At 48.5% G+C, this 10,054-nt stretch overlaps 1 protein-coding gene across 1 annotated transcript; it reads right to left on the minus strand.

Annotated features, from left to right (window-relative positions):
• Window positions 1-4,204: 4,204 nt before the first annotated feature.
• Window positions 4,205-6,575, minus strand: DYNLL2 (dynein, light chain, LC8-type 2). Its single transcript, XM_006832395.1, has 2 exons — window positions 6,438-6,575; window positions 4,205-4,519 (listed from the first exon to the last, which is right to left on the minus strand). Exons 1-2 carry the CDS (start codon window positions 6,567-6,569, stop codon window positions 4,382-4,384), a joined length of 270 nt encoding a protein of 89 aa, XP_006832458.1. The 5' UTR covers window positions 6,570-6,575; the 3' UTR covers window positions 4,205-4,381.
• Between the last annotated feature and the right edge of the window lie 3,479 nt (window positions 6,576-10,054).

Raw genomic sequence — 10,054 nt, forward strand, 5'->3', positions numbered from 1 at the left:
GGGGAGAGAACATCAGTGGAACCAGAAACCCACTCCTAAGCAAAGAGAATTTGGTCTAAATTTCAAGGAAAATCAGTGACACCAATGTAGCTAAGACCCTGGGTCACAGGGCCTGAGCTCTAGTCATGGTACATGGACTTTAGCAGGCCACCCACCCTGATTGTTTTGTTTTCTAATGAAGGCTGGGTCTTGTTCACAGGAGCGCTTTGAAGCCTCAATGGCATAAACAAATTGAAAATGCTTTAAAAGGCACTTCACGGAACAGAATTTCATTCTTCCACAGCTAGCAAGCAAGGTGTATTAAGGCTTGAACACACTTGGGGAGTCTTCAGGCGGCAGGGAATATACAGGGCTGGGGCAGCAAGTATGAGCCAAATGAAGGCAGAAGCCTCTTCAGGAAAGACCAGGCTAGCCTGAGTAGAGGCTACTGGTGCTGGCTTCCTCTCTCTTTTCATCTGGCCAGCAGAGCAGGTGGGATCCTGGCGACAGCACTAAACAATATTGCAAAGCAGGTGTGTGTTTGGAAGCAGTGAATGCTGAAACTGCCCCTGCTCTCATAGACTTTATATTACAGTTGTAGGAGACCAACATGTAAATAAAACCATTATGTCAAGTGTTGACAGGTACCACCCAGAATTATACCAGGAAACTTGAAGGTGATGGGGAAAAGGTATTGTTTTATGTAGAAGGCCCCTCTAAGAGGAGGGTGTTTGAGCATAGACCTGAATGTAGTGAGGAAATATTAGGGGTCTCCTGATGTGGGGCTGTATGATATGCATTGGACTGCTAGTGATGAACTCAGCAGTTTAAACCCACCAGCTACTCCTCTGAAGCCCTATACAGGGTTGCTGAGTCAAAACTGACTTGACAGCACTTAACATAGCTTGGATCCAAGCTAGAGGACATGAGTTCTAGGGGCAACAGAGGCAGGCCCTTCCCATGCTGGTTATTCTCATTTGCCCCCATAAATTCATTTTTCATTCTCTTCTGTCCTGCTGTTTACTAAGGGGGGTGGATGGCAGCAGGCTGGCCCTACAGATCCCATCCTCTGGTCAGTCTTGCCATCTGCCTTTTGGTCGGGTTTAACCGGAGAAGCACTAGAAGATGGGAGAACAGGGTGAGCAGTAGGGATTATTGATGCCTACTCACTCAGCCTGGCCATGGTTTTGCAGTGGCTGTGCTCCTCTGGGCCACAATACCCGTCTACCTTCCGTAGCCCATTCCTTGTCTCATCCCAGTCCAGGAAGTCATCATGTGCCCATTCCTCTTCACAACTCCAGGATAGAGAGGACCAGGTAAGAGGTGGGGCCCCTTGACTGCCTCCCACTCCTGAGCCTCACAGGGTTAGTTCCCCAGATGAGCACCGTGCACCCACCTGCGTTGCCCACAGATTCCACTGGAACTGGCTCTCCCATCAGGGTAAAAAGATGTTAAGTTTGGCCCTAGAGATGGACTGTGGCCTTACTCTTCTAGCCCAGGGCTCCAGCTCTGTCAAAATACTCCTTCCAGCAAGGCAGGAAGCAAAGTTGAGGTTTTCTAGAGACCCTCGTCTTATTCTCGCAGGACTTCACTTTTTCAGAAAGTGACTAATCTTTCCCCTAAGATGCAGTCCTCCATCTTCCTGAGGGAACCCTCCCTCCCTCCTGCACACAATAGTTGTCTGCCTTACTATCTTGACAGCACCTATCATTATTGGTAAAAGGCTCATCAATGTATATGCATTGGCTTCACCTGCTAGAAAGTGCATGCCATGGAAGCAGAAAACATGCCTGTCTGTCTATGTGGCAACATCCTAGGCTCAAGTTCACAAGAGGAACTCAATAAATGTTTCTGAGTAACAAATGGCAGCATAAATAAGGGTAAAGCATCTGTTCTCTAGCACTTCCTCGAATATTGGGGCCGTAAGTCCAGAAATCAGTGGCTGAAGAGTCAGGTGGGCAGATACTCTCGAGGGCAGGGGCCCCCACAGGGCAGGTGGGACAAGCAGGATAACCCAGAGGAGTCAGAAAAACATTAAGTGCCACCAAAAGAGGTACCACTTTAAAGAAGCCCCCCCCCACCCCAACTTTTTCATCTTGAATGGCCATAATAGGACAGAAGAGTTATGTCTCAGGGAAGCCTAGAATGGGGAATAGAAAAGCTACTGGCCATAAGTTCTAAAAAGCCACCCTCCTCTAGGGTCCAGAAAGGAAGCCAAGTAACAACATCTAATGTGCCAAATACCAAAATGGTTATCCCCACCAAGAGAGGACTGGTTTTCCTCAACTTAAAGGGCTGAATCCTAGACCCTACAACTAAGTCCCTATTCAGGGCAATCAGTATCTCTCTGCTTGATCTTATCTCCAACCCCGGTTCTATTCCACCCTGGGTAACCTCCGCCCCCACCGTGTGGCAGCACTACCACTAGATAAACCCCTTTACCCCCAAAGAAACCCAAACAACTCACAAGTGCATCAATCAACCTTTAATGTCCAAAAAGAGGCCTGGATGCAGAGCATAGGAGATGTGGCGGGGTCTCAGCCCCTGCTCCAGAAATGAGGGAGAGATGAACACAAACCAGACACTTCCAACTGGCCACACAAGTCTGGGAGGGAAGGGGAAAACACAGATTTGGACATTCCATAAAAAAAATAATAAAATCTAAAACCAAGCACTCAATCTGCCAGACAGTGCCCTCTGAGGGGTTTGATACAGGAACTTAGCCACTGACCCAGGCCCCACCTTCCCCTGCCAGCACTGAAAAGAAAGCTCAGCATACACTAAGAGTTTCTCCTGGTCTCCACCAGCCCTAACAATGAACTTGAGGGCAAAAAAAAAGAGCTGGATCCCCCATCTTCCTCAACGCTAACCCTATGCATGAAAATTCTTAATGAGATTCACAAAAATTAGCAGCTCAATCAGCAATCACCCCCACCTCCCCACCTCAATTTCATCAAAAAACCAGACTGCCCAGCATTCTCCTTGGAATCTCCTTGGCCTGCTCCATGTCTAGATGCCTGGCCTCATCACTGCAGACTAACCTCCTCTGAAGTTCCCTCCACAGCCCCTCTTTACCCTTTGTCAAATCCACACCTACACACCTACCTCCCACCTGGGACTGAAGCACCTTCCGTCACTTTCCCTCTCCACTGAGACCCACCCCAGCATTGACGGCAGCAAAGCCATCTCCTCCCAGGTTGGCCTCCTAAGCATTCCCAGGAGGCAGGCTCCACAGGGCAAACATAGGACCTGGGCTAAGTGGCTGAGTAGGTGATACCTGTCTTCACCCCCAGAAGACCTCTCCAGAAGTTTTTAACATAAAGGCTCACTTAAAACTGTGTCCCTACCTACCCATAACATCTTAAGAGATTCCACACTGTCCTGCCCATCCCTCCCCTCTACCTTCAACCAAAACACAGACACACACACAAACACACAACACACAGGGAGGGAAATCAAGGGAGACATCGATTTGGTTTGATTGCTAAGACCTAACTAAGGAACTACAGTCACCAGAAATTCCCTTGCCAGCCAACTGACAGGGCTGCTCTAAGAGAACTCCACAGGAATGAGAAAACTGAGGGCTAAGCAGGGAGCAGACAGGAGGGGAGAAGAGAGAATGAAAAGAAAAAAAAAACCAAGCTAATCCTACCCCAACATCCTCCTAGCATGAGCACTGACAGGGAGAATAAAATAAGGTAACCCACAAAACACAGCCCTTACTTACAAATTCTTCTGACAGAAACAAGACAAGTCTGCTCCCCACTCCCACACACCACAGACAAACACGTCTCAGGGCCCCTTAAAGAATCCACCCCCCACCCCACCCTCCTGCCCCAAGTTGTAGAATCACAGTTCAGTGGAATATTCTCCCTGGTACTAGAACAATGCCCCCACCCTCCTCATCCCTATCCCTCTCTCCTTGCCAACCCTGATGCTGTCCCCCAACAGCCTTCCCTGGCCCTCCCTCCCAAAGCAGGTCCACCACCCGGAAGAGGCAGCTGCCCAGCTTTCCTTCCACCTCCACAGACCTATTTCTTTTCCTCAGCTCTCCTAGTCTTAGGGGCTTAGTGGAGGGCTTTTTCTTTTGTATTGGGAGAGGAAGAGAAAAGGGAGGGGTAGAGAGAGATTTCCTAGTGCAATACAACCAAAAAAAATAATAAATTTTTAAGTCTTGAAAATTAAAACATAAAGCAGCCTTCTTCCCCAGGCAACTAAACAGAAAGAAGTTTGGTTTTGTTTACTGCGACATACACATGAAATCGAGTATACAGTCCATGCAGTAGCACAGCCATTGGAGAGGACACATCCTGGTGCTGGCCCCCAGTGCAAAACAGTCCCAGCAACGCTGCCTGCCTGCCATCGCTGCTGTCGCCGCCTCTGATGCCTTCACTGCGGCCACCTAGCCTGACTTGAAGAGGAGGATTGCAACCTGACCCAAGTAAAAATAGATGAAGTGCTTTGTCTCGTGTGTGACGTAGCTGCCAAAATTTCGGCCCACGATACAGTGCCAGGTAGGATTATATTTCTTGTCAAATTCCTAAAAGAATGAAAGGGGGAGAATCAGATGGTTAGGGCAGCTGGAGGGTGAGAAATCAGAATGGGAGTCCCCCTGCAGGTTCAGCTCTAACACCCATTTTCTGATGTCATCACCCCAACCCTACCCCCAGCCATGGCCTTGGGTCCCTGAACCTCAGAGCTCAGGTTCTAAGGCTAGCTAGGACACGCCTCCCTCATTAATAATGTAACACCACAAAGGCTCCTGTATTTCCCTCCGCAGAGGGGCTGGCACTTTACTCCCCCATCATCTCTTCTCACCCACTCTGTGATTTCTTAGCAGAATCAGAGAGGCCAGTGGAATAAAGGATCTCCAACATCACACAGCACAAGTACAAATGTGAGCAAGATTCCCTCATTCACTGACTCTCCCATTACAATTAAAAACAAGGACACGACAGGGAAACAAGGAATATACATGGAGAGTAGCAGGAAGTTACGTGTAAGTCATATTAAAGGCGCTTCCATGTGCCAGGCACTGTGTGGGCTGTATGCTCCAGGACAAGGACCTCAGTCATCACAACAATCCTCTCGCTTCTCTCAGGGCAGAAGTTCAGCATCAAAACCACCCAGGAAATCCATGAGACCCAATCAGACAGACACAGTTCTCTGCCACTTGTGGATGCACAGGAAACAAATGGGCTCAGTTCTGATGTATCCAGCCATAGCCACACAAGGACAGCAGCCTGGCCCAACCCCATGGGCCACCAATGCTGCTAACCTGGGGCGCTAGCCTCCAGGTACTTAACATACAAACTTGTTCAGTCCCCTCACAGCCCACCTACTACAACTCCAAAAGGTAGTAGGAGGCAATAGAAAGGGAATGGGTCATCAAGCCCAGTGTCGGTCCTGGTTCAAGACTATGTGTAGCACAGGAGAACAATCCTCAATTCCCTAGGTCTCATTTTCCCCATGAGCAAAGTGAGATGGCTGGACCAGATGATCTAAGGATTATTCTGGCTTCAAGAGTCCCCAATTCTGGATTTCCTCCCGCAGCTGGCACCCCTAGAGCCTCACTGGGCTCTGAACACACAAGGCTCTAGGACTACACTGACTCTCTTCACATCCTACCCATCGTAGTAGGAAATCAAGAGTTCTATAAAACCCAAGGAGATCCTACCACTTCTAGGAACCAGAGTGTTACCACCTCACACCCCTTCTTGGGATGCAAGAGCTAAGACTATCACGACTATGCCTCCAATGAACAAGAACCCTAGCTCAGAATCAGTGGACTCAGGTCACATGTGCCATGTCTAAGCTCAGTTGCTTCCTCATCCTGTTAACTATACCCATTCATCCATTCACTCAGCAATTTTTAGGGACCAAACCTATCACCTCAATATTGCTCAATCATTTTTAAATAAAAAATTATACATTCACACCTTCCCTATTCTTAATGTAAAAGAAAAGGGATGATGCAGTACCTGTTACTGTCTGTTCATGTATCTTTGCATTTCACTTTGGATAATTCCAAATTGAGCCATTTATATTTTATCTGAGACTTTTCTGCATCTTATTCTTCTCTGAGGACTTCTGGTTTGGCCCTATAGAATCAGCACTGGACGGTGGATCACAAGGTCAGCTGATGAAACCCACCAGCTGCTCCTTGAAAACTATACAGGGTTGCTATGAGTCAGAACTGACTCGACAGCACAAAACAAATATTTGATGCCAAGTAGTGAAAACACGCACATCCCCTAGCAGAACTCCTACAGAGAACTCCTAGGTGAATACTCTAGCAAGTTAGACTCAAATGTCATTTGTTTGCTTTGCAAATTCCTAGGGTTTTGTCTGCATAGGCCAAATCTGTTTTGCTATGCCCCCAACTCCAGGCTTCCCAGGAGCACATCTCAGCTGTCCACTCCCACCCAGGGCCACCAGCCAAAGTTCTACCAGCACACCTTCTTGATATAGGCAGCAATGTCCTTCTCTATGTTGTACTTCTCCATGGCCTGCGTGGCGCAGTCAACAGCATCCTGTTGCATGTCCTCAGACATGTCTGCGTTCTTGATCACTGCCTTCCGGTCAGACATCGTGACACTGCAGAAAGAGCAGAAAGGTGAAGCTGGCAGTCCATGGTCTGGATAATAAACATCAACCGCTAGGTGTGGGGCCTCAGTGGGAGAGGGGAGTGTAAGAGGACAGGGCAAGAAAACCCAGAGAGAAGGCACTCGAAAAAAGGGAGTTCCTAAGCTTCAGCAGAGGCATGCTCGCCAACCCAGGGAAATTCAGGGCAAATAGTAAAACAGATATAATTAGTCCTCAGTTTTTTCATCTACAAAAGCAGATTATCCAGCTCTAAATTTATCTATTTTCAATATTCTGAACATCACTGATAGCCAAGATAATAGATAATAACAACCTACTAGTTGTATCCTTCAGCGAGCTACTTATTAACCTGTTAGCCATAAAATGATAATCCCAGGATTTTCCAGAGAATAAACCAGGTGGCCTAAGACCTAAGCACAACAAGCCCCTAATGAAATGGCCATTTAGGCACTGGTACCAGAGAGGGAAAAGGGAACTCCTATCGGACTTGAAGGAAGGTGGATAGTTACAATGAATTCCTGTAAAGAATCAGTAGTCCTGAGTTCTGGTCCTGACTTTGACCTCTGTGGTCTTAGAAAAATCACTAACATCTATGTATTTGATTTTTATTATTTCCCTTTTAACAATGAAGACAGCTCCTGATTTGTCAGGAGTGGTGTAAGGATTAACTAAGGCTTTATAAGAGCATCTGTTTTTGTAAATAACACACAAAGTATCATAGGACTCCACTGGCTTTCTTCTTATCCCACCACCAGTATTTGTAAATTCAGTTTTAAAAGAACAAGCCATGCTGACTCATCTACACATTGACTATGTAAGGCTACTTTTACCCTACAATGGAAGAACAGAGTAGTTCTAACAGAGACCACATGGTCTATACAGACAAAAAGGGGTAGGGTAAATTCCAGGCCAACGAAGCCTGGTGATGGCAGAACCAATAACTATGTCTTCTCTTTCATACTTCAGGTAGAGATGACTCTTAGCAGCAGAGAGGCTGAAAGAGCAGCCTTCAACCTGGGCAGTCAATCACACACAGTATTCACATTCTGTCCCTTTTCTCTGCTTCCCCATCAACTCACTGGATTTATTCTTTAAGACTCAATTAAGTTTTGAAAGCCCTAGATTTTGAACCCAGCTCCAACACTGATGTGTTATTTCCTGGATTTTTTTCAAATTCATTTGTTCACTCAAAGAACACCAACCTAGTAAATGAGGCAAAGGCATTAAAATATCGTCACAGAAACGCTAAGGCATTCTTTCCCCTAGGAAAAAACATAGGATTGGGGAAAACAGTGATACCGGATCAAATGTTTTTAAAGGTGTCAATGAAAAGTAAAGAATCATTTTGCTGGTTTTTTGCTCTGGCAACCAAAATTCTGAGGTAGTATCTCATATGGTACCTTCCTGGGATAAAAGAAATCCCAAGGGAGCTGGCTGGGTCCTGGCAGTTTACAGCATGCAAGGTGCTCTGCAAGAACAGAAGGATGAGTTGCAAAATCCTGCCCTGTGTCCTTGAACAGAGCTCTCTCACCCAACCCAGAGCAGCAACAATCCCAAGTCTCACCCTCAAAGTAGCACTTTGGGCCCAGTCCAGTGAACAAAAGATGGTCTCATCTTAGCCTTGTTGTGTTGTTATGTGCCGTGGAGTCGGTTCTGACTCATAGCAACCCTGCAAAGGGTTTCCGAGGTTGTTAATCTTTACGGGAGCAGAACGCCTCATCTTTCTCCTGCGGAGCAGCTGGTAGTTTCGAACTGTTGACCTTGTGGTTCGCAGCCCGATTCGTAACCACTACGCTACCAGAGCTCCATAACTAAGACAAAGTGATATTGTTCCAGGCCACCTTGATCTCTGAGTTCATAGTCTGTGTGCTGGATGGGCTGGAAGGGAAAGCAGAACTCACTACTACTCCCCCTTCAACTTCCACTAAAAGCAAAGAATGCACACATGATAGCTGACAGTCTGGCAATCCTTGTCTGCATCCAAGCCACCTTAGCTGTCACTACCAAACTAAACAAGGCCAGTTCAATTCAGCAGAGGTTTGTCAAAGCCCATGGGATAGTGGGTCAGAACCCAGTTATCCTGTTAGGAAGCGGGACCCTCTGACACACTCCTCGGAGGAAAAGCCTCAAGAGGAAGCTGTGAGCACCACCTGGTGCTGAGGAAAGGTCAGGAGAACCCTGTTCAGGGCTTGACTAGCTAAATGACCTTGAGTTGTCAGCATCTTCATTTTAAAAACCTGAAATGAGATCAATGGAGCAATGGGGTTGAGCAAAGGTTTAACAGCAGCACGGGGATTATGTTCTGACACTACAGGGCTCTTTATAAATGAAAAGGAGCCCTGGTGGTGCAGTGGTCGAACACTCAGCTGCTAACTGAAAGATCAGAGTTGTTCAAGCCCACCAGTGGCTTGCAAGAGTCTGTTCCTGGAAAGAATTAGTCTATGGGGCAGTTCTACTTTGTCCTACAGGATCGCTATGAGTCAGAATGGACGAGACGGCAGGGGATTTTTTGTAAGTGAAGAAAGCTATAGTGTCACCTGGTGACCTATTGCAGGGGGAACGGTTACAAACCTAGGGCTGGGCGTGGGGTATGGTCAGAGACAACAAAGTAAAAGTTACGTATTTGGCACCGGTTTCTCAGTAAGCTCACCTGCTCATCCCTAAACTCCAAAGGAGCAACTTTGTCACGGTAATTAAAAGCCACCTTACTCTCCAAGAGAAAGCCTGCAGTTACATAATGTTGGTCTTGTGACTACAATGCCACGATTCTTTACCCCAGGCCCCCCAGGCGTCTGAGAGAGGCGAGGCCCAGGCCCAGCCACCCTTGTCCAAGGTGCCAGAGAGAAAAGGAGAGGGAGGAGCCCAGCCTAGCCCCTCCCTCCTGGGAAAAAGAAAGGGACCGAGCCTCTAGATAGGATGGCAGAGGGCCTCAGGCCAGCCGCCTCAGTCACGAGTCAGGGGCCCCTCTGAAAAGCGAAGAGGGCACCCCAGGACAGCTCCTGGATTCAATAACATGGACCGCCCCCTCCCGTCCCACCATACACACGAATGCCTCTATCTTCCCCTTCAGATCTCCAAGGGGTCAGTTCCTTCCTTCTCCCCACCCGTCGTCCGCAGGCCAGCATCTGGAGAACAAGAGCACCTTGCTCCCCACCTCCACCCCGCCCGGTCCGCAGCCCCGCTCGGCCAGCGCCCCCCCCCCCCACCCGGCTTGGAGCAGCGCCGGAGCGACGGGCTTCGTCGCCGCAGGAAGGACGCCCTAGAGGGTGGTGGCGGCGGCGGCGGCGACAGGAGGCGCCGCGTCACGCCCGAGCCCTCTCCACCTCCTTTCCATCGGTCCCAAGCACCAGAGGCCTCCACGCAGCGCTGGGAGACTCCCGGGGGGCCGAGGAGCTGCACCTCTGCAGCCCGGGGCCTCCGCCGCACCACGCGGGTCGCGAGGACGGAGGTGGCGCAGCCGGGGCTGCGC

The sequence above is a fragment of the Chrysochloris asiatica genome, unplaced genomic scaffold, assembly GCF_000296735.1.
Source record: "Chrysochloris asiatica unplaced genomic scaffold, ChrAsi1.0 scaffold00007, whole genome shotgun sequence".
In the NCBI taxonomy this organism is placed as follows: Eukaryota; Metazoa; Chordata; class Mammalia; order Afrosoricida; family Chrysochloridae; genus Chrysochloris; species Chrysochloris asiatica.

Coding starts and splice junctions, on each gene's coding strand:
- DYNLL2 (XM_006832395.1), bottom strand. CDS start 6,569: ATGTCTGACCGGAAGGCAGTGATCAAGAACGCAGACATGTCTGAGGAC. Junction 4,520..6,437: donor TTGCTGCCTATATCAAGAAG/GTGTGCTGGTAG, acceptor TCATTCTTTTAG/GAATTTGACAAGAAATATAA.